Raw genomic sequence first — 24623 nt, 5'->3', positions numbered from 1 at the left:
CTTTGTGCAAAGGGTGTTCCTATGACTCTTCTGTCACCAAGAGGTGGGCACCAGGACAGGAAGAATGTTGGAGGTGGCTCCCCAGGCCTGCCTTCAGGATTTCCAGCGGCCTAGTTGTTGGAGGGTATAGTGCGAGGTGGAGGGAGGGGCAATTTCCTGGTGTGTGGGACCCCGGCATCAGCCACATCACCCTGCAACACTTAGTCTTCATCCAGGAGGCTGATGGTGTCAGTCTCCAGGGGGACAGCATTGTAACCTGGGGGGCCACTTAGGGGTTTGAAAAAGCATATTTAGTAGTATGTTTTTCTATTTGCAAAAGAGAAAAACCACCTATTTTCAAAACTGAGATTTTTGTGATTTCCTCAAAGGAGCTTAGGTTGAAAAATCTGCTCTAGAAATTTTTATACTCAGGATTTTTGAACGGTGTCAATTTATAAGCCAGTCGTTGAAAAAGGTGCTGCATGGCCTGAGACATTTAAAAAAAAAAACTGAGGGAAAGACAAGACAAATAGAAATACAGAGGACCCATTGAACTATTCACATACCTCATAAACTACATCAGTACATCATTGCTGGTGGTTTTCATGGGGTTGTTGGGAGAAGTTCTCTTCCAGAAATAGGGAGAAGTTTTAGGAGAAGATTTGGATTTACAGAAAAATAGGATGTGAATTGAGACTGAAGAGGGGTTTAGGAAAAGTGGAAATATAAAACCTGGGCAGTCTTAAAAACCCAGCAGGAGCAGAGGTGGTGTTTGAAGATGATAAATTTAGCTTAGCATGTATGTTTGCACAGAGTAAACTGATTGCTTTATAATTATGTGCAAGAATGCAATTGTATATGACTCACATGCCTGTATGATTATATAAAATTTGATTTGTTCTTTCAACCTAAAGCCAAGTGTACATGAAGGATTAACATTGTGAGAAGATGCCTTTAAAGGCATTTGGGACAGTGCTTCCCAGCCACTTGGTATTTGATTTTTGTTAACCATTTTGCAAGGATTGTATGGTCTTTGTTCATTTTTTTTTAATTTTTAATTTTTTTTAAAGGTTTTATTTATTCATTTGACAGAGAGAGCACAAGCAGGGGGAGCGGCAGGCAGAGGGAGAAGCAGGCTTCCCGCTGAGCAGGGAGCCTGATGCAGGACTCGATACCGGGACCCCGGGATCATGACCTGAGCCGAAGGCAAATGTTTAACTGATTGAGCCACCCATACGCCCCCTCAAAATATACTTTATTTTTGAGAACAAACTTAGGTTCACAGCAAAGTTGAGTGTAGCGTACAGAGTTTCTATATACCTCCTATCCACTCCCCCAACTCACGGCATGCCCCCTCCCCCCAAGGAGTGGCACATTTGTTCCAATGGGTGGACCTACACGGACACACCATTATCACTCACAGTCCATAGTTTACATCAGGGTTCATATTTGCTGCTGTCCGTTCCATGCATTTGAACAAATGTATGACAGGTATTCACCATTATAGTACCATACAGAGTACTTTCACTGCCCTAAAAAACTTCTGCCCGTTCATCCCTCCAGGCCCCCAACCCCTGGCAACGACAGATCTTTTAACTGTCTTCTTAGTTTTGCCTTTCCCAGAATGTCATATAGTTGGACTCCTACAGGATGTGGTCTTTTCAGCCTGGCTTCTTTCACTTGGTAATACACACCTAAGATTCCTCCTTGTCTTTTCGCGGCTTGAGAGCTCGTTTGTTTTTAGCACGAAAGAATATTCCATCACCTCAGTGTACTGCAGATTGTCCATGCACCTGCTGAATAGGCGCTTGGTTGCTCCCAAGATTTGGCAATTATGAATAAAGCTGCTTTAAACATCCCAAGTGCAGGCTTTAGCATGGATGTAAGCTTTTAACTCATTTGGGTAAATCCTGAGGAGTATGATTTGCTGGTTCATATGTTTAGAATATGTTTCGTTTTGTAAGACACTGTAAAACTACTTTTGAGAGTTTTAGGACCCTTCCTAATGGAGGGTAGAGAATCTGGAGTTACCAAGACACCAGAGTCGGAAACTGGTGAAGGAAAGAGCATTGCCGGTCAGTGTCCCATGCAGTCTTGTCCTGGAGAAGTGTGGAGCCATCATGAGTGAAACAGAAGTGCCTCTGTGCAAGAGATAGAGCCGAGCCGGGCTTGTGGCCAGGAATGATGTCCCTTCATTCACAAGAAGGCACAGCACTGTGCAAATCTTGGGCCGGAGGACTTGAATGCTGGTACACTTTTAAATAATTAGATTGTGAAGCACACACGGGGGTAACCCATGCTTGGACCCCATCTTAGATATTATTAAAAACTGGAGGGAATCACATTTTGGAGCTTTTTTTTTTTTAAAGATTTTATTTATTTATTTGAGAGAGAGAGAATGAGATAGAGCATGAGAGGGAGGAGGGTCAGAGGGAGAAGCAGACTCCCTGCCGAGCAGGGAGCCCGATGTGGGACTCGATCCCGGGACCCCGGGACCCCGGGATCACGACCTGAGCCGAAGGCAGTCGCTTAACCAACTGAGCCACCCAGGCGCCCCCATTTTGGAGCTTTCTGAAGCCACTAACAAATACAAAGCTATTTGATAAAGAGGGAGAGACTCCAAGAGAGAAATTTCCCCTTTGCCATCTTGTTTCATGAGTTCATGGAAACTCCCATTACACAGCACCTCACAAAGAACACAAGCCAAGGAAACTTACTGGACTGCTCTCAAAGTAACACTTTTTTTAAAGTATTTTTTCCCCCTTGATCTTAAAATAGCTGGCTTTTTGAGCCATGAGAAATAAAACACGCATTTGACTTCATTATTGTTACAATGCGCTTTTGAAGATTCAAACATCTGAGCTTCTGCGTTGGACAGATACTTAATGAATGACTGTTATGTACACATACTGTCCCTGAACACTCGTAGAATGTACCAGAAAGGTATGAAATACTTTATACAAGGCCTTCACATGCATCATCATATTTAACAACCCAGGAAGGTGGTTGAGGCAAAGAGCCTGTCCATCTGCCCTCCTCCTTGAGAAGACCCAGTCTCAGTTCACGGACTGTCCTGTGGTTTCCAGTCTGGTGCCTCACAGATCATGTGTAAACCTCCCGTCTACTTAACACGGACTCGATCAGACATACGGCGTTGCAACTCTTGCTCCAGCACTAACTGGCTATGCTACCTTGGCTTGTTACTTAATGCACCAACCTGGTTTGTCAACAGCAAAATGGGGGAAAAAAAATCTTTTTTAAAGTACCTACTTCATAGGGTTGTTGTAAGGAAGAGGAAAGAGAATGCAGTAAAATTCAGTGTTGTTTTTTTAATAAACCCTCCATTTATTAATAATTGCTTATAAGGATTCTCTTTTAAATTTTACCAACAAGTTCTTTAAGGAGTCAAATGCAAAACCCCTTTGAAGTACCAGTGTTAAGGCCTCCAGTCAAGATAACTGTTCTTACTCTGAGGCCAGCAAGTTCGATTCTGACAGCCTGCTCTGGGTTGTTTCCAGGACAGGAAGGTGGTGGTCAACTTCACTCTTCCCTTTCCATCACCCTACGCCCGGCACCCTGTCCGTACCAGCCAATGCAGGGACAATTTCCACTCCTTTTACAGTGCAGACAGTAAAAGGCATGTGGAGAAGCAACTTATCCATCATTTTCTGAAGATCTTTACCCCTAGCTGTGCAGTAAGCTGAACTCTGGCCGTTCTTGACTCTGATTTCGGTCCCTCGAGCGTTTTCAGGGGTGAGAAAGCAAGAGAGTCTGACGTTGGAAGCATGAGGAAGTGACCAAGAGGGTTTGAGATGCTGAGCTCTGCGGCGGGGACCCTGCAAGAGGGACAGGCTCTCACTCACCATCACGCACCCAAGGCCTTTGCCACCCTACTTGGTTTCAAGTTGGTTGAGAATAATAACAGCTACCAGGAAACAGCACAACTATGTTCATTTTGCATGGATCATCTCAAGGGCTGTTTACAAACAGCCAGGTAGGGAAACTGAGTCACGGAGCCTTTAAGGGACTGGTCCATGCTGGAACAGCTAGAAAGCTAGAAACAGCACAATTATGTTCATTTTGCATGGATCATCTCAAGGGCTGTTTACAAACAGCCAGGTAGGGAAACTGAGTCACGGAGCCTTTAAGGGACTGGTCCATGCTGGAACAGCTAGAAAGCGGCATGGGCCACTAACCTCAGAGACCTGTCTTTAGCCCCTAAGCCAATTCACCCTGGGAAGGCATTTCCCTTTAAAATCTCCCTGGAGGTGAATCCTGGCAACGGTGGGCTCCAGTCCCAGCGAGAGCCTGGGCAGATCTCTGCACACCTCTAGGACCTCAGTTTTCTCACCTACAAAATGGGGGTATTGATGCAGTCGCCCCCCCCCCATCTGATCTGGTTACCAGGAGAGGGGGTGTGGACCAAGGGCACAGAGCCCGGCAGGGGTCTTCCCACCGCCTCTGACCCTCTCCCCAAACCCTCTGGCCGCTGGGAGGAGCTGGAGCCCGCGCGGGCCTGGGGGGCTGTCCCCGCGCGCCGCTGTCACAGCCACCAGAGGCAGGGCCCCCTCCCCCGCGCCCTCAGCGCCGGGACGCCGCTCGGCACCATATTTAGTCAGGGGGAGCGGGCAGCCCCGGGCTGGTATGCGGCGCTGGGAATTCCTGCAGGAAGGAGCCCGCGCCTGCCCTTTTTGGGTTGTCGCCCGCCCTGCGCCCCCCGCCGCGCCCCGGGAGGGAGGACCGGCCCGGGAAGCCGGAGCCCGTGCGGGGCGGGGAGCGGGGCGCGCGGGTCCCCCCCGCCCGCGGCTTGGCGCGGGTCCAGCCCACCGCCTCGGCTTCCTTTTATGGCCTGTGCGCGTGCGGGCCACAGAGACCCGGGAGAAGCCGGAGAGCCAGGGAGAGAGCCAGTCAGAGAGATCTGGAGCCAGAGACACCGGGCTCGAGACACAGGGAGACGTGCGGGAGAGACACCGGGCTCGAGACACAGGGAGACTCAGGACAAAGTAAGAGACAGAGAGAGACAGTGATGGACACAGTGACATACAGAGTGACCGCAAGACAGAAAGCTTGATGGATCTGTGTCAGATATCAGGAGGGATAGACAGACAGACAAACGCAGGGGGAGGAGGGGAGAGAGAGGTCCTCAGTTTTAAGTGAAGTTTTAAGCAGCTTCTTCATTTGCAAGAATTTCTTGGGCGGGGGAGGAACGGTTGGGAACTTGCAAGGGCGGGGTCGCACCCACTTTCTCTTTGGATCCCGACTCGCACCTTGCAAATTACATAAAGGTACCGGCCCCAACGCACGCACCCACTTTTCAGCTGCGGACACTGAGGCTCAGAGCAAGTAGTTGACTTGCCCGAGGTCAGGCAGGCAGCGGAAGGCACATCCAGGCCTGAAGTCACAGCAGCGGGTTGTTTTTTTTCTTTTCTTTTCTTTTCCTTTCTTCTTTTGCTTGTGGGTGGAGGTGGGGATGGCAATTTGGGAAAAATAAAAAGTTCCCCTTCACGAATAATTCCCAGCAGTCAGGGGCTCCTACCCCGCACTTTGCAAAGTTCAAAAAAATCCCCTTTCTCTACCCTTCTTGCGACACGGCTGGCCCCGTGTCCAGCCAGTGGGAGGCGAATAAAATGAGGAGTGGGGCGTGGAGGTGACAATTCAGATCCCCCCCCAACACACACACCCGCCCGTGGGGAGGAAGCGGTTAAAATCCGTGCACTGCACTGACCCGGCGAAGCCATTCTCAAGCATCCCTCTAGACGCTGGCCGCTTGACCCCTTTCTCTGGGAATGAGAGTCTCGGTGACTGTCCCAGAGCGGGGGAGGGGGGTGAGACACCTGCCCCCAAGGCTCCGCAGCCCCCTGCGCTCCCGTCCAGCGTGCGCCCCCCTCCCCGCGCGGCCGCAGGTGCGCCCTAGGGCCGGCACAGACGCTGCGCTTCCAGAGCCCTGCAGGGGGAGCTGCGGAGGGAGGAGCATGGGACCCCCTCCCCCCCCCCCCTCCCCCCGGGCCGCCTCCCCTTTCCCACCCGCGGGCAGCTCCGGGTCTATAAAGCGAGGCGTCCGGGGCGAACCGGGAGATTTGGACTCCCCTGCCTGGGAGGTGTGCCAGATCTGAGCTCTCCACCCAGTTTCTTCTCCGCTGTCCCCCCAGTTGGGAGATCCGTAAGTAGGGTGGTCCTGGGGTGGGGGGGCAATTGGGTAGGGGGTTTGAAGGTCCCACGGGGCATCCTACAGGGGCTGGGGAGCCGCGAGATGGTTTGGTTTTCATCCTCTCAAGGACTATGGTGAGGAGGTGGGGATTCACAATTTTCATTTCTCTGCCCCAGCAGCCTAGGTTTTTCCCCAAACCAGCATCTCCCAAGGTTGCCAATGATAAGTACCCTCTTGGGGGTACTTACTAAAGACAAATGCCCGGGCCCACCTCCAGTTACACTTGAATCTCCAGGAAAAAAAAAAAAAAAAAGAGGAGTCCCATACTATTCTTATAAGGCAAATCTGGGAGATGTGATCCCTTAAAATCTCAGAGGACTAACTTCCCTCAGTTGCTTTTATCTTAGGCACAGATAAAGTGCACCTGGACTTCACTGAAAAGTCATTTCCAGTCACAGAGGCGAGCAAAGTAACGCTCCAGGTGTATTTGGAAGCCTGGCTTAATTCTGCTGATGATGTGTTAAATCAGTTACAAACACATGGGCAGATGCTCTGCAGAAAGAGGAGTGTTTTGCATCAGTTTAGAGAATGTGCTTGTTGATATCCCCGGAGAGGTAGGGCTGGTTATGATCCAGTTTAGTTCTTACAGCCCAGTTTTCTTCCAGACCGCCCCCCTCACCCCCCTCCAAAGTGTAAAAAAAAAATCTGATGCAGGTTGACCCCAGGGGCTTCAGATACCCAGACAAATGCCTGAGACTGTTTGCATCCCTGACCTGCAGGTAGATTAGGTAAGAAGGGGCTGGGGTTGCCTGCAGAGCAGGTGTTAGAAATGTAGCTCTCGATGCCGCACAAAGTGGGCAAAGGGAGAAAAACCGTGCCTGTTGCACAGAGAGCAGGTGGGGGTTTCGCTGCTTGATGAAAGGCACCATTCGAAGCCATGCTGATCAAGAATTCAGAGAAAATATTTAGAAGCCCAAGACAGAGAGTGTTCAGTTCCAGTATTAAGAACAGTTGGACAAAATTGCGAAGTGGCCAGGGTTTGGCAAAGGGAAAGCAGGGCAGACTGTGAGTAAGCCGATGTGCACAGCTGTGTTCTGTTTGGTCTTTCTCGATTGGTTTCCTTTTCTTGAAGATGCTGGACTGAAAGGCATAGGATGGCAGTGTGTAACAGAGGATGTTGAATCTCTGTGGGAGGATGTCTTCCTTCTGAGCTTTTCCAGGGAGATAGCCACCGCTGGTGGGATATGTATGTACCCAGCACTGTAGCAGTGTTTGATGTAATTAATCTCCTTGAACCGCCGCAACATCCTTTTAAAAGAGGCATCATGATGCCTGTTTAGCAGCTATGGCTCAGAGAGGTTCAGTAACTTGCCCAGCGTCACACAGCTGCCAAGTGGTAGAACCCGTTCCTGGGTCTGTCTGATGCCAAAGTTATAGCCCTGACCACCCCATCTTTTGTCTTTACAAAAACTCTCTTGAGTCAGGTTTCTGGGGGTGACCAGATGCTTCCGGGAAGGCAAGTGTTTATCCTCTTCTCTTTGAAGAAAACAACAAACTGACCTTTTGCGAATTTAAAATAAAATGCATTATTTGTCCCCCGGTGGTGGGGGTGGTGGGCCGTCGGGGCGGCCATCCCGAGGGTCCAACCCATGAACTAGCCGGGCCCTCCCGCAAGAAGCTTCTGGGGCTCGCCTGGTACCCACCATGTTTTTTTATTTTCACGTCTGAAATAGACGTGTTATTCCGTACAAGGTATTTGTTATGGGTTTGTTATCATTACTTTTCTGTCCGGGGGCGAGATTGAGGCAAACATGCCCATGTATGGTAGCGTTTTCCACGAAGCCATCCCCAGCTCGCTCGCAAATTAGCGTTCTATTGCAGCTTTGTTGGTCATGACTCTGGGGATTTCTTGGCCCTTGTTCTTCCCCTTTGGGAACAAGTGGGGGAGCCTGGAGGAGAAGGCCTTGGGGAGGCAAGGGGGATGACTTTTGCCTGCTCCTTTCTTATTTGGAGGTTTTATTTATTTTTAAAAATTTTTTGACCACTCAGGTTTATTAAGCTACTGCTTTCCAAGGTGGGAATAGAAAACAGAACTTCTGGTTCTGTAAAAAGCTAATTATCTTTGTGAGACCCTATTGCACCAGGGGTTAGTAATGCCAAGGCTTCACAGAGACCACGAGGAGTCCTTTCCAGTCTGTTGATGAATTTCTCTAACACTCCACAGTCAGGTCCCTTCATTCATGTGCAGGTTCCCCGCTGTCTCCCTCTTCCACCATCCACCTCTGGCACTTTCTCCTCTGCCTCCCCCCTCCCGGAGCTCTGGCACCCAGAAGGTTCGGCCAAACCAGCTCATCAGAATCCTGCCTATTCATCAACTGCCAATGACCCGAGTCCCTTCCTCAGCACTTGGCCCTCATTATTGACTAAATCAGTTAGCCAAGTGAGGACCTGTCATCTTAAAGGAAGGGAAGAGCAACAGCTCTGGAGGCTGTGATGTCCAATGTCAAGGCGCTGGCAGATTCCGTTCTTGGTGAGGACCCTCTTCCAGGTTTGAAGAAGGATGGCCTCTCCTGGCAGTTTTATTTTTTTGAGCGGGGAAAGTTGTCTCTTTTTTCTGCAGGACATTGGATCCCAGCAGGTAGATTTTCTGTTGTAGGCACAACCATGTTCCAACTACAACTTGGAAAACCAAGTCCAGAGTTAAATCCCCTGGAATCCTAGAATGTCACAAGCGAATTTAGACATCACCCGTGTTGGACTTGGCAAACCTCAGTTTTCCCATCTGAAAAATGGGGTGGAGAAGAGCTAATGAGCACTTTTGCCAACTGACATGCTAAGCCCTTTATTGGCATCATTTTACCGTCTGTACAACAACCCTTTGGAGTAGATATTATTACTGGCCCCTTTTTACTCTTGTTCTCTGAGTAACTTGCTCAAGAGAGCTTGCCTGGCCAATGAGAAGGAATGGATTCTGCAGATCTAACTCTTTCTAACTCTAGAGCCAAATGGATCACCCTGTTGGGAAGATTAAGTGGGATAATGCCCATGAAACCTTTAACACTGTGCCTGGCCCCTGGTCACCTTCAGTGGACAGTTACTTATAACGCACCTGACCAGAGACCTTAAGGATTTTGCTTAACGTGGCAGAGCGGGTACTTGGCAGAACCAGAACGCCTATCTATGGTGTGGCCTTTCTGTAAAGGAGAAACTGGTTCCTAATTTTCTTTTTGGATGATGTCTTCATAAACCCAATTCCTATTTGCCCTGAAGGTGGTTGCTAGAATCTTCTTCTGCTTTCATATGGTCGCACTTCTTTATCTGTGCCAGGAACATCACAAATTCCAGTGCTCTTGGCCCGTTTGTGATTCATGTAGGGCCACGATGGCATCGTTGAAGCGCTCACCTGTGAGCGGAAACCTGTCTGGCTTTTAGAGCAGCTCTTTTGCTCCTTGGGGTGTCCGCCCTCCACCCCTGACCTGTAAAGAATTTAACCATGGCCACACGTTGGAGGAAAGGCTGAGTTTGGAGAGGGCCAAGCAGGAATTGGAAGGAAATTTTGTAAGGGTCAGATGATGGAGGAAGGAGCTCTTGGTGCCCATCGTTCTTGCCATGGGGAATCCCGCCCGTACCTTGGACTTGAATCAGTTTTTCAGCCGCTTGGAAGGAACAGCCCTCATCAAAAGTCCCCAAGAAATGGCCACAGGACTCATCCCTTGTTCACTAACACAGGCTTGAACTTGCTATATCACTAGACCCTTCTTTCCTTACCCTGGAGCAGCCAAGCGTGCAGCAGATGATACAGAATCTCAAAAGGGGCCAACCTCTGAGACCCCTGGGGTCACAATTGCCAGGGTAGAATGCCCTTCTCCCTGATCCCCTTCTCCTCCCCGTTCCCCATCCTCCCTGGAAGTAACCCCAGTGTATTCTCATGTATCTTTCCAAAACCTTTCTATGTCGAATTTCCTTTTTTTACACAAATATTGGCATTCTGGAAATTAGGATTTTTTTTTCCCACTGAATCATAGATCTTCGGCATCTTTCCATACCAGCATGTTTTGGCATTTTTAAAAATCAGCTGCATAATACTCTATTATTTGAAAGTCTAGCTTTTTACTGAAACATCCCCTCATGGAAACATACCATCACTTATAAAGAGTGCTTCAGGGACCATCCTTGTATCTATTTTTGTCTAATTACATGAGATTATCTGTCAGATAAATTCCCAGCAATGCAATGGCTAAGTCAAAGGGCATGCACATTTATTTTTATTCTTTATTTTTTTGAGAGAGAGTGAGAGTGAGCGTGGTGGGGGAGAGGCAGAGGGAGAGAAGGAGAGAGCAGGGAGGGGAGGAAGGAGAGGGAGAGAGAATCTTAAGTAGGCTCCATGCCCAGCACGGAGCCCAACATAGGGCTTGATCTCACGACCCCGAGATCATGACCTTAAGCCGAAATCAAGAGCCGGATGCTTCAGTGACTGAGCCATCCAGGCGCCCCGGCATGCACATTTAAAATAGATAGATACTGAGAAACGTCTGTCACATTCGAGACTATACATTTATTGTAAGCAGCGTTATGCCAGGGTTGTAAGCGACAAAGTACAATGGGGCTTTTAGGGCCAGAAATGACCAGTTCTCTCTATCCCAAAATTGTTCTCCATAGGAGCTATGATGTCTCTTGCTAACCCAGTTCTCTCGGTTGGAGAGGAATAAGAATTTCGCTCTATGAGCTAAAAACACTTCCTTCCGGAGTTACATTAAACACAGTATTTAAATGAGTTAGACAGATGTCAAAAGCAGCACTGAAATGACAATTTCACCACCCACCTTTTTCCTGTTACGGTGAGGTCAGGCTTCCTCGGGACCCTTGGGAGGTGGGGGGTGTGATCGGTTGGGGGCATGGCGAGGGGGCCAGGCCGTGTGGCAAGGAAGAGCTTTTCTGCTAAGAGTAGATGGGGTGTCAGGCAGATCTGGGTTTAAATCCTGGCTCCAACTTTTACCAGTGAAGGCTTCTAATGTAGTTTACTTTCCAGGATCTCTGTAATCTTAAAGGAATAATAAATGATGCTCACCTTGCTGAACACTTAGGGCACATAGTGAGCTGGTATATTTAATAAATGGCCCCCCCGGGGACGCCTGGGTGGTTCAGTCGGTTAAGTGTCTCTGCCTTCAGCTCGGGTCATGATCCCAGGGTCCTGGCTCAGTGGGGAGCCTGCTTCTCCCTCTGCTTGTGTTTGCTCTCTCTCTGTCTCCCTCTCTCTGTCAAATAAATAAAATCTTTAAAAAAAAAACCTTTTTTAAAAAAAAAAATAACAAATGGCCTGACCCGATACCCCATGAATAGAAGGGGCTCAGTAATGATGGTGGCTATTATTAGTAATAGAGGTAGAGTCCAGTGGCCTCGTGGGGACAGCTTGGGGCTGGGACAGCCGGTGTGCTGAGGGAGCCTGGTCCCCCTCCTGCTTCCCCCCACACATTTGGCTCCTCCCACACCTGGGCCAGGCCTTGACTTTGTTTCACTGATGCAGAGGTCCTTCCAGCAGGCGGGTTGTGTCCTAGATCAGGCTCAGAGGGCATTCAGTTTTGTCTGCGTGAAACGGGAAGTGCTTTAACTTGCGGGGGTGGATCTCTCGGACCTAAATTCAGACTTGTGGACCTGCTGACCACCTGGCAACGCAGGGCCCACATTCTCACCGGCTGACCCCAGCTGGAGGGAAGGAGCTACTGCCATCTCTAGGCAGAGTGAGAGGGCTCTGGCCAGCCGCCTCGAGCCTGGGTCACCCTACATTGTACCTCGGACTCTGGGGACGTTTATTTAGGTTTGTGTCTCTGGTCCTAGCTCTGGAGCTGGTGGCTTGGCAATGAAACCTACAGGGAAGCCGTCGAGCAGGCGTGGTGATGTGCAAATCCTATACTATTTGGGCCCTGGGGTATTTTATTCATTTTTCATTAGTGCAGAAGCAGAAAGGACAAGATCTTTTACCCCCCGCATCCCTCTGGGGAAAATAAAGCCGATGTGAAAACACACGAGAGTAGCTGAACAGTCTTAATGGGTCCAATTTCAACCCTGTGATATCCACAGATATCATAAAATGTGAGAGCCAGGCCAGCCCACCATTCCCCCCGGCTCAAATGAATGTCGTGTTAGCGCTCCAAGAACGAATCGGTGTGGCGTTGGCAAGGCAGTTAGGACTGTGTCCAAGGTGGACACGCCTAATTGTGCCGAATACTGCTGACGCCGAGAGCAAGAGTCCTTTGTTCTCACCAAAAAGTTTGAGAGCCCCCCTTGAGGAACGAACTGTATGGAGTACCCATCAGTCCTGTGCAATGATACCTCAGGTGCCCTTTCAGGCCCTGAAGCCGATGCAGGCCGTGGGAGGAGGGGACGGTGAACGGGGAGGGCTCGAAGATGGGGGGGCTCTCCTAGAGGTTTGGCCCTCTGGGTGTCTCTCTCTTGTCTGATCTGCTGTCTGCACTCCACGTGTGCGACCTTCTGCGCTTGGCCGTCCAAGTTGGTGTGGATGAAGTAGCGACTGTCCTCAGCTTTACTTGTCTTCCTAAGAGAGCCCTTGCATTTACTCTAAAGCAGTGGTTCGCACTGGGGACAGTTTTGAGCATCTGGCAATGTCCAGAGGCCCTTTGGTTGTCACAACTCGTAGGAGGAGTGGTCGCTGACACCTAGTAGGTAAAGAACAGGGATGCTGTAGACATCCTCCGGCGCACAAGACAGCCCCCTCCCCCACCAAAGAATGATCAGCGCTGCATGTCCACGGCGCCAAGGCTGAAAACCCCTGCTTGAACTGAAGGACCACAGCAGGGAGCAGGGGACCAGGTTTTGCTTCCACGTAGCACGGGGAGAATCCTCTCCCTGGGATGATGCTCCCTGATCACTCCTGCGATTTTGCCAGCTACTTTTTATTCCTCCCTGTGTCTCCCCTAATGCCTGGCCTGAGACTTTTTGCCCAGTTGCCAGCATCCCAGATTTTGAAGACTCAAGGCTCTGGGTGCATGCTGGGGCACATCCTTGTAACAACGAAACTGACTTATTGGGAGCCTTCGACACTGATCCAGGATGTCTCTCAGGCACACCTGTATTTTCTACAGTCCTCAAGTGCTCTGCCCGTTTCAAAGAAGGCAAACAAAGCAGAAAAGATCACCTTGGAAATACACCTTTATTCAGGGTCCACCATAGCTAGCTGTGCTGCGATGGGGAAGTTACTCAACCTCTCTGTGCCTGTTTCCTCATCTGTAAGCCAGAGTTAATGGTGCACCTCGGTGTTAATGAGGGGATTGAGATAATAGCTGGTACCCCATAAAGATTTAGCAGCTATGATTACTAATATTAGTATTATTAATTTGCTAGGCTCACCAAAATTTATCAAGGGCAAATCTATAGGATTTCTTCCGTGTTTGGTGGGAAAAGAGGTCTGTGGCCAAATGTTTTGGGGAGCCCTGGGTCCAAAGGCATAAAATCACTTTTGGGATTCAGGACCTGCCAAGGTCTTGGATGTCCTGATACATGCTCTGTCTCTCCATGCAGAGGTGGGGGGTGGGAGCTTGGGAGAGAGGGAATGGGGTGGGAAAAGGTAGCCCTTTTCGAGTGGATTTAGCCACAGAATCTTTTTTTTTTTTTTTTTTGAGTATCTCAACTGCCCTGAATCCCACCCAACCCCCACCCCTACTATTTCAAGGGATTAGGGTTCCAAGGAACACACTCCGGGAAACGCCATTCCAGGGTGAAGCCAGGCTCCTCTTTCCTTTGACCAAAGCAGATGTTGTACTTCATAACTGTCAGAAGCATCAAAGCCGTGGGAAGCAAGCCAGCTTCTCTCTCTCCTTTTTTGGATAGAGACAAGACTCTCTGCACTTGATCTTGGTTGTGCTTCTGAGTCCTGGATGAGACAGGGTTCCTGGTGATGGAGATTCCTATGTCCTTTGATTTTTCTGTTGTATTATTTTTGCTGGTTTTCTGACTTTTAAGACAGCTGTGACCAACACTGCAATCTGAAAGCGCCCACTTAGCTGTCACGCTGCTTGGAACAAACCAAACACTTCCCTGGCCCTCTTGAGTATATTTAGGCATTTTTAAACACTTTGCATTACACACACTAACGTAAGTGCACTTAACACTCTTGAGCTGTGCACTTGACTGGTTAATGTGGTCAATTTTATGTTATGTGTATTTCATCATGAGGATCAAAAAGAAAAAATGAAACCACAATTTTTCATGGAAGTGTATACTTTGTATCAGAAAAGTACCCATTCCGTGGGTATGGAGCTTAATGAATTGTCACAAAATGAACGCATCCCTGTCACCCACACAGATATTAAGAAGGTCCTACTCTTCCAGTCAAGACGTCTGACGTTTATCACCATGGGATAGTTTTGCCTGGTTTAGAACCACCTATAAACAGAATCCCACAGTGCATCCTTTTTGTGTCTCCTTTCTTCGTTCAAATGTGTGTGTGAGATTCTTTTCTTACTGTGGTGTGGAGCTGAAGTTCCCTTCGTTTGATTGGGGTCCCATTTGGAATGTTGATAATGTGCCAGGCACTGTGTTAGGTACTTTCAAGGGTCAGTTCATTTATTGCAAATTCTCCGTTGAACTTGGGACAAACCCATCAGGCTCGTGCGGGGGGAGGGCAGAGGGGCACAGGTTCTGGAATCAGACACAGGCTCAGAACCCGGCTCTGCTGTGTGACCTCAGGCAGATTGCTTCGCCTCTCTGAACCTCTGTTTCCTTATCTGTAAGAAGGTGCTGACGGTAACACGCAACTCCTAAGGCTGTGCTGTTTGTTGTTCCTTGATGATCCTGCATGTGAGCCACTCAGCACAGCACCTGTCCAGAGGGGTGTCTGAGTATTAACCAACACTGTGGGTATTCAGAAAACTTGGCCCTGGGGATGACGTACAGGCCAAATGGGAGATGGTGTGGTATTGACACAGCTTACGCATAGACAAGATTCGTACAAATTTTATGTAGTAATATTTTTCCTTTTAAGGACAAATGTCAGAACAGTGTAACCCATCTGCAGGCACCCCACCCCTGAACCCCAGGCTTGTCAGTTCTGTTACAACTGCCTCCCGCTGTCTCAGAAAGGAAGGGGCTCTAAATACTTTTTTAAGGTTTATTCGTTTAAAGTCCTCTCTGCGCCTAACGTGCGGCTCGAACTCATGACCCCGAGATCAAGAGTTGCATGCTCCTCCCACCGAGTCAGCCAGGCGACCCAGGAAAGGACTCCAAATAGATGAAATCCTAGTACCATGGTCACCCCGAGAAATTTAACAAATTCCCTAATATAAAGGATTATTGAGTTGATGTTCAAGATTTTCTTGATCATTTCCCACGTTTTGGGGAGGGGTTATCAGAATTTTGTTTTTTTCTCACAATTGCACTCAATTTTGCAAAGCTTTCCACGTGAGGGGTGGCTTTTTAAAAAGGTGAAATGTGCCCTTATTTCTGATTTGCACTCGTATGTGTGTGTTAGGGGGAGGAGGGGGTTCTTTTCCTCCCTTCCTCTCCGCGTTTGTCTTTTCTTGTCCCTGTTGGACTTTTTCATTGTGAAAATGTTCCAATGTATTCACAAGTAGAGAACGCTAGGACAACCCCCGCCCCCCACCAGGCACCTGCCACTCCCCTTTGGTAATGACCAAACTGGAGGAGGCGGTCTTCATTTGTCTTCACCTCCCATTTTTCCTCTGGGTCTCAAGGCCCCTTCTAGTTTATAGGTTCCTCTCCTTTTTCTGTACTTTATTAAAGGAATGGAGTCATTTGTCCTGTGCCTTCCCACCTGTGGATTTGTTGCATCCTCCCACCAACCCCCATGACAGCGTTCAGCGTGTTCTCTGTGCCTTGCATTTCCGGGGTGTTAGACCCAGAGGCTTTGTCAGCTTTGACCTCCCACCCCCTCCCCTTTTCCTTTCTGGGAGAATATTTCCTTGATGTTAGTGGTACTTTTCATGGCTCCCCATCTGCTACCTGATCGACTCTTTATTGTGATATTAAGGTTAATGAGCACATTTGGGTGACATCTGATCGACTCTTTATTGTGATATTAAGGTTAATGAGCACATTTAGGTGACACCATCCTGATGCACGCATGATAAAGCTCTCCATCCACTTCTCATCTAACACTGTGGGTCCGGAAGTGTGGACCCCAGACCCACATCTTCAGCATCACCCGGGAACTTGTTAGAAATGCAGATCCTGGGGCTCATCCCAGCCCTGCTGATTCAGGAGATCTGGGGGCGGACCAAGCCATCTGTGATTTCACAACCCCCCAGGGGAGGCTGGTGCCCAGGGATGTGTGCAAGCCACTGGTCTCATGGTTTTAGCAATTACCGATGGTCATTGTCAGGGTCCATTATTTTATTAGGGGTTCCAAAATTGCTACTTTCTAGTTTTGTCATTTCTTCTACATTTATTAACTGAAATTCTTCCAAGTAGAGGGAGTGCTCTTTCACAACAGTTAAAAGTGAGGTTGCGAGAGGGATGCTCCTGGGATAATGTCCCACGCAAAACCTGTAAGAGTTTAAAACTGCAGGAAATGGGGCGCCTGGGTGGCTCAGTTGGTTAAGCGACTGCCTTCGGCTCAGGTCATGATCCTGGAGTCCCGGGATCGAGTCCCGCATCGGGCTCCCTGCTCAGCGGGGAGCCTGCTTCTCCCTCTGACCCTCCTCCCTCTCATGCTTTCTGTCTCTCATTCTCTCTCTCTCAAATAAATAAATAAAATCTTAAAAAAAAAAAACTGCAGGAAATGTGTTGGGTTTTTTTTTAAGATTTTATTTATTTATTTGACAGAGAGAGACACAGAGAGAGAGGGAACACTAGCAGGGGGAGCGGGAGAGGGAGAAGCAGGCTTCCCGCCGAGCAGGGAGCCCGATGTGGGGCTCAATCCCAGGACGCTGGGATCATGACCTGAGCCGAAGGCAGACACTTAACAACTGAGCCACCCAGGCGCCCCGGAAATGTGGTTGTTAAACTCAAGTTCGTGGGCAGTTCCTTATTTCACTTCTTTGAGTGATAAAGTGATTATTCAGGTTTAGGGAATAACTTGCTCATTTCTCCACCTTCTTAAAAATGCGCTATTAGGGGCATCTGGGTGGCTCAGTCAGTTAAGTGTCTGCCTTCACTCAGGTCATGATCCCAGGGTCCTTGGATCGAGGTCCTTGGATCGAGCCCCACGTCGGGCTCCTTGCTCAGTGGGGAGCCTGCTTCTCTCTCTCCCTCGGCCCCTTTCCCCTGCTCATGTTCTCTCTCTCAAATAAAGAAATAAAATCTTTTTTTTTAAATGCGCTATTAGAGGGGGACCTGGGTGGCACGGTCGGTTAAGCGGGCAACTCTTGATTTTGGCTCAGGTCGTGGTCTAATCAAGCCCTGAGTCCGCCTCTGTACTCAGCGGGGAGTTGGAGCCTGCTTGCGATTCTCTCCCTCTCCTTCTGCTGCTCCCCCTGCTTGTGCTCACTCTCTCTCTCTCAAATAAATAAATAAATCTTTAAAAAAAAAACATGAGCGGGCGCCTGGGTGGCTCAGTTGGTTAAGCGACTGCCTTCGGCTCAGGTCATGATCCTGGAGTCCCAGGATCGAGTCCCGCATCGGGCTCCCTGCTCAGCGGGGAGTCTGCCTCTCCCTCTGCCCTCTTCCCTCTCGTGCTCTCTGTCTCTCATTCTCTCTCTCTCAAATAAATAAATAAAATCTTAAAAAAACAAAACAAAACAAAAAAAAAACCATGAGCTACTAGATCAGGACTCTTGGAAGAAATATCCTCCCCCTCTGAGCATATCAGTTTCTGGCTTTTCTTACTGTTATTTTCAACCCTGAAAGAGAAAAGTGGCTGTATTTGGCCTTGTAAAGTCTGCATCTCAGGAGTTGGCTGCCCGTTCATGGGATGTGGGGCTACCCCATCTCCATGGGATTTGGGGTCCAAGCATGGGCATTACCTTGGTGAGTTCAAAGGAGTTGTGAATTCTTCTCTGCTGAAGTAGGGGTAGCAACCACACAGTATGTCCTGATAGCCATCCATCCTAACTCAGCCTGCGCCTCAGTTCCTGGGGGCATAGCAGCCGTGGGTGGGGGGAGACATGGGGCAGGTGGGAGGAGTCGGCTGACCAAATCAGAGCCTGGTGTCTCAGCACCTGCCTCGTGGACACATCTAGACAGGGGGACGAAGACTGTCTCAGATGGGCTCCTCATGTTGAGAGGACGTTTAAGGACTTGAAATTTTACATAAAGACTTTTCTCTGCCAATTGTTTAGTGACCTTGAGGAACGATTTATATCAGGAAGGCCGCATCAATGTTTTGCTTCCTCTCTGCTCATCGTGACCAGTTTTCAAGAGAATGTCAGAGAAGGTTGCCCAGCATCTTACATGGACGACCTTTGAAATTTATGTTAATCATCATGCCTCATGGGTTTAACATCCTCCACTCTCCATTTTTTTAAAAGATTTTATTTATTTATTTGAGTGAGAGAGAATGAGAGAGAGAGAGAGAGAGAGAGAGCACGAGAGGGGGGAGGGCCAGAGGGAGAAGCAGACTCCCCACTGAGCAGGGAGCCCGATGTGGGGCTCAATCCTGTGACTCCAGGATCATGACCTGAGCTGAAGGCAGATGCTTAGCCAACTGAGCCACCCAGGTGCCCCCTTCTTTCCATTCTTATAGTTCTTTTTCTTTTTCTTTTTTTAAAAGATTTTATTTATTTGAGAGAGATTGAGAGAGAGAGAGCACGTGCACAAGTGGGGGGAGGGGCAGAAGGAGAGGGAGAAGCAGACTCCCTGCTGAGCAGGGAGCCCAATGCGATGCAGGACTCAGTCCCAGGACCCCAAGATCATGACCTCAGCTGAAGACAGATGCTTAACTGACTGAGCCACCCAGGCCCCCCTTACAGTTATCTTTCTTACCAATGTTCAAACTCACCTGTATTGGACCAGATAGAACCATAGTTTAATATTTTAGTATATAGTGTTCGAGACTTTTTTTTTTTAAGATTTTATTTATTTATTTATTTGACAGAGAGAGACCTAGCAAGAGAAGGAACACAAGCAGGGGGAGTGGGAGAGGGAGAAGCAGGCTTCCCGTGGAGCAGGGAGCCTGATGCGGGGCTCAATCCCAGGACCCTGGGATCATGACCTGAGCCGAAGGCAGATGCTTAACAACTGAGCCACCCAGGCGCCCCTAGACTTTTTTTTTTAAGTCATCTCTACACCCAACATGGGGCTCGAACTCACAACCCCAAGGGCAAGAGTTACATGCTCACTGACTGAGCCAGCCAGGCACCCCAGTTTTCTAGACTTTTAAAAATGTATATACATACATATAAAATTACAAGAAAGATTCTGTTATAAATATTTCAATCAGCTTTATTGAGGTACAAGCTACATACAGTAAAACTCATCAGTTTTTTTAAAAATTCACTGGCTTTTAAGTGTACAGCCCAGTGGGTTTTGACAAATGTGTACAGTTGTGTAACCACCATAATCAGAATTTAGAACATTTCATCACCATGAAGGTTCCCTGGTGCCTCTCAGCAGTCAGGTCCCCTCCCTGCCCCTACTGATCTGCTTTCTGTCATGATGGTTTTGCCTTTTCTAGACTTGCGTATCAGTGAAACAATAGAGCCTTTGGGGTCTGGCTTCTTTGGTTAAGCACAATGCTTTTGAGATTTGTCTATTTTTTTCCCTGAGTATTCTATTTATACGTAATTTTAACTTAGGAATACATTATAAGTATCTTTGTGTGATCAACGGTCACCTATGGTATGATTCCATTTATATGAAATGTCTAGAAAAGAGGAACCTATAGAGACAGAGAGTAGATTAGTGGGTGCCAGGGGTTGGGGTTGGAATGATGGCAGACCAGTACAAGGGAACTCTTCCTGGGGTGCTGGGAACGTTCCAAATTTTATCGTAGAGATAGATGCACAACTCGGTAAATTTGCTAAAAGTCATTGGATTGAACATTTACAAACGAGGGAATTTTATGGCATGTGAACGACCCTTTAACAAACATGTTAAAAGGGATAAATTCTGGCATAAAGAAAAGTCCACACCCTGAATATTCAGGGGAATTACCCCATTCTAATGCATGGATATCCCAGTTAAGGCATTACTGAAGGCCATTTGAGGGACTGCAGATTTGCTGTTCCACAGAGCATTGCAACCCACATTGTGGTGCATCTGTTAGCCCTTGTCCATTTTCTTAGGCTAAATTCCTAGAAATGCAATTGCATTTAAGCATCTTCCTTTGGCTCAGGTCATGATCTCAGGGTCCTGGGATCAGGTCGGGTCAGGCTTCCTGCTCACTGGGGAGTCTGCTTGTCCCTCTCCCTGTGCCCCTCCCCCCTGCTTGTGCTCTATCTCTATATCTCTCAATAAATACAATGTTAGAAAAAAAGAAATGCAATTGCAGGTCAAGCATTTGCATAGATTTTAATGTTTTCTGTCCATAAGGGTGGTGTGTGCAGAGGCCTCCTCCTTACAACTCTTGACGACACTGGATATTAGCAATAGTTTTCATCTCATCCAAGCTGATAGGGGAAAATCAGTATCTCATTGCTTTAACTCATTTACTAGTGAGGTTGAGCATCTTTTTCTCATGTGTATTGGCTATTTGAAGGTCTTTATAAAAAAATAAATAACTATTTTTGTTGATCATAAATTTAACAAAAATTATAAAACTACAGATATGATAAAAATAGTTAATTGAAAGTATATCCCTGTTCATAATAGCATTACTCGCACTAGCTAAAACACGGACACAACTCAGGTACCTATCAACAAATGGAGGGATAAGCAAAATGCGGTATATACATACAATGGGAATATTATTCAGCCTTGAAGAGGAAGGCGATTCTGACACATTTGACAGCATGAATGAATCTTGAGGACATGATGCTAAGTGAACAAGGTAGTCACAAAAAGACAAATATGGTATGATTCTGCTTGTATGGGTACTTAGAGTAGTCAGGTTCATAGAGACAGAAAGTAGATTGTGGGCGCCAGGGGTTGGGGGAAGGGGAGTGGGGCGTTAGTGTTTAATGGGGACAGAGTTTCAGTTCTGTAGGACATAAGAAGTTCTCAAGGTGAATGGTGGTGACAGTTGCACAGCATATGAATGTACCTAATGCCATTGAATTATAAACTTAAAAATGGTTGATAGCAAAATTTATGTTACTGTGATAAAAAAAATTGGGGGACAAAATGATAGAAAGTAAAAATCCCTAGGGGCACCTGGGTGGCTCAGTCAGTTATGCGTCCAACTCTTGATTTCTGCTCAGGTCATGATCTCAGGGTCATGAGATCGAGCCCTGTTTTGGGCTCTGCACTCAGTAGGGAGTCTGCTTGGTATCCTCTCCCTCTCTTCTCTCTCCCTCTCCCCCCACCCCTGCTCATGCTCGCTCGCTCTCTCTCTCAAAAAAAAAAAAAAAGGAAGTAAAAATCCCCTCATAAGTGTACTCAAAAGTGAGTATTTCTCCAATTTTTTGCCTATATTATTCTAAATATTTTTAAATAAAAATGGGGTATTATACTTACTGTTTACATTCTCCCCTCTATTTTTTTTAAACTTTATTGACCTATAAGTCACATACTATACACTTCACTCATTTAAATCGTACCGTTCAACGGTTTTCACATATTCACAAAGCTGTGTATCCACAGCTACAATAAATTCTAGAACATTTCCATTACTCCCAAAAAGAAGCCCTGTACCCTTCTCAGCTGTCACTCCTCAGCCTCTGGCGACCATTAATCTACTTTAATCTCTGTGGATCTGCCTCTTCTGGACATTTTATATAAATGGAATCATACAGTATGTGGCCTTTTGTGACTGGATTCCTTCATTTGGCATAATTTTATTGAGATTCATCCACGTGGTAGCATGTATCAGTACTTTGTTCCTTTTTCAGGCTGAATAATATTCCATGGTATGGATAGACCACATTTTATGTATTCATTCCATCTGTTCATGGGCACTTTGGTGACTTCCACATTTTAGCCATTGTGAGTAACGCTTCTGTGAACATTTGCTGCAAGTTTTTGTGGGGATGTGTATTTTCATTTCTCTTGGGTTTGTGCCTAGGAGTGGAATTGTTGGATCACATGATAACTCTATGTTTAACTATTTGAAGAACGCTCCTCTTTTATTTTTACAATAAACAGTAAGCCTTGGCTATCTTCCTATGTCAACACATGTAGATCTTACTCTTGCTTCGTAACCCCTGGATAGCATTTCGTTGTATCAAAAAACCATGGTTTACGTCTCCAGCACCATGATGGTGGACAATAGGCAATGAATGCAGATCCTTTTCTGAGGGGCTTTGGATTGTTTCCATTCTTTGACCATGTAAACAATACTGCAGGGAACATCCTCGCACTTTGTGGAATGTTTCTGCAGATGGCGTTCCTAGGCATGGGAGTTGAGGGATTCGTCTGTCTTTAGGACTCAGTTCTGGCTGGATTCTGATGCTGTCCCTTTTTTCCACAGGGGACCAACCAGGCACCATGGCACAGAAGGGCCAGCTCAGTGACGATGAGAAGTTCCTCTTTGTGGACAAAAACTTCGTCAACAGCCCAGTGGCCCAGGCTGACTGGGCTGCCAAGAAGCTGGTTTGGGTCCCTTCGGAGAAGCAAGGCTTTGAGGCAGCCAGCATCAAGGAGGAGAAAGGGGATGAGGTGATTGTCGAGCTGGTGGAGAATGGCAAGAAGGTCACGGTTGGAAAAGATGACATCCAGAAGATGAACCCACCCAAATTCTCCAAGGTGGAAGACATGGCGGAGCTGACGTGCCTCAACGAAGCCTCTGTGCTACATAACCTGAGGGAGAGATACTTCTCAGGACTCATCTACGTGAGTATCTGGGGGAACAGCCCGTCACTTCTTCCAAGCCTCCTCCACCCCTGAAGGAAGGAAGAACTTTCGAGATGTGTTTGGGATACAGGTTGCGGTGGGGGGGTCACATGGTGAAGTAGAATCATTGCCTTGGGTTCACACCTAGTTCTGTGACATCGAACAAACTCTTTGACCTACTGAAGCCTCAGTGTTCCTATTTGTGAAATGGGAATAACCACCCTCCCCCACATAAAGGAGGTGTGAAGATGCTATGTGATCGCCTATGCAGAGCGCCAAGGTGCCTGGCAGATGCTCAGCAGACTTCACTGAAGTCGTGGGGGGATGATGTGACTCGGGGTGCGCAGGTTCCTTGTGGGTTCGGACCAACTCCCAGAGCAAGAGGGACACAGGTGACCCCCTGGTATCAAGCTGCTGGGCAGGGGGTCCTGCAGTTCAGCCTTTCTCTATTTGCCTCTCAGAAAGGGTGTGCTAGTCCTTTGGGTGAATCACCTAATTTCTCTGAAATTTCATTTCCTTCTCTGTGAAATGAGCAAGAGATTAGCACCAACCTCACAGAGTGGGTTACTCTCAAAAGAAAGCACTTGGCGCGCCTCTGGGCACATGGTCAGCTCTCAGGATGCTCGCTGTTACCACTGGTTATGTCGTTGTTACGGCCCTTTTTTCTTGGATCCTTTGCAAACTTGTGAAAACGGTCCTCCCCTTCCATCATTAAGCCCTCTGGCTCTCCCCTTCCATGTTGCCACGTGAAAATTACAAAAAAACCCACAAAAAACAAAAAAAGACTTGTCCTCTATAAAAATGCTCTGCAGATTTTTTTTCCTAATTAGGAAAATAAGTCACGTTTATTACAGAAGATTTGGCAAATTCAGGAAAGCACAGCAAACGCAAAAAATCATTCCTCCCCCAGAGGTAACAGCTGATAAAACGGTGCATTCTTGAGCTCTTGCTTGGTGAGAATGGTACGTGTTTATGTATTTACAAGCCTGCACACATAGGTTAGCTTGCTCGCTCTTTTTTTCCATCTGTGAGTCAATGCTGGGCGTTCCCACATTTCCATTATAACCCCAAAAGTATCTTCTTGGGAGCTATTGTAATCTATCCCATAGATGTGTCATAACTGATCATCCATTCTCCATATGGATAGTTCAGAGGGGCTAACAGTAGCTTTTTTTTTTCTTTTTAAAGATTTTATTTATTTATTTGCCAGAGAGAGAGAGAGAGCGCGCACAAGCAGGGGGAACGGCAGGCTCCCTGCTGAGCAAGGAGCCCAATGCGGGGCTCGATCCCAGGACCCTGGGATCATGACCTGAGCCGAAGGCAGACGCTTAACCGACTGAGCCACCCAGCATCCCAACGGTAGCTTTTTTTAAGAGCCAAGAGGGAACAGAGGAGCAACCTGGAATTATCAAATACCTCCTCTCACCCCTGTTGTGTGCCTTGACATATCTTATCTCATTTAATCAACACAACGCCCACGGAATAAGTATGCTTGTCCCATTTTACAGGTGAGCAAGCTGATCTCAGAGTGCTAAAGCCTATCCTTAACTTCCCTAACTCTGCAGGGAAAGTCCCCTTTGTCCGAGCCACTCCTTGTATGGAAATATTATCAACTTGGAGCTGTTGGTACAGGATGGGCAATTCTAAGGAGGCCAGA

At 47.6% G+C, this 24623-nt stretch overlaps 1 protein-coding gene across 4 annotated transcripts in view; it reads left to right on the top strand.

The window, feature by feature from the left end:
* Nucleotides 1–6003: 6003 nt before the first annotated feature.
* Nucleotides 6004–24623, top strand: part of MYH11 (myosin heavy chain 11) — a 115325-nt gene continuing 96705 nt past the window's right edge. For all 4 annotated transcript variants that reach the window (XM_045875039.3, XM_045875041.3, XM_045875038.3 and 1 more), the window contains exons 1-2: nucleotides 6004–6139; nucleotides 22605–22966. In XM_045875039.3, coding sequence (XP_045730995.1) covers nucleotides 22622–22966 — 345 coding nt within the window. In that variant the 5' untranslated portion in view covers nucleotides 6004–6139; nucleotides 22605–22621. The remainder of the gene's footprint in view (nucleotides 6140–22604; nucleotides 22967–24623) is intronic.

Source organism: Mirounga angustirostris, unplaced genomic scaffold (genome assembly GCF_029215605.1).
Source record: "Mirounga angustirostris isolate CCGP_5_RB_7025 unplaced genomic scaffold, mMirAng1.0.hap1 SCAF_5, whole genome shotgun sequence".
Classification (NCBI taxonomy): domain Eukaryota; kingdom Metazoa; phylum Chordata; class Mammalia; order Carnivora; family Phocidae; genus Mirounga; species Mirounga angustirostris.
The sequence above is the reverse complement of the archived record's forward strand: the minus strand, read 5'-3'. Positions and strand labels throughout refer to the sequence as shown.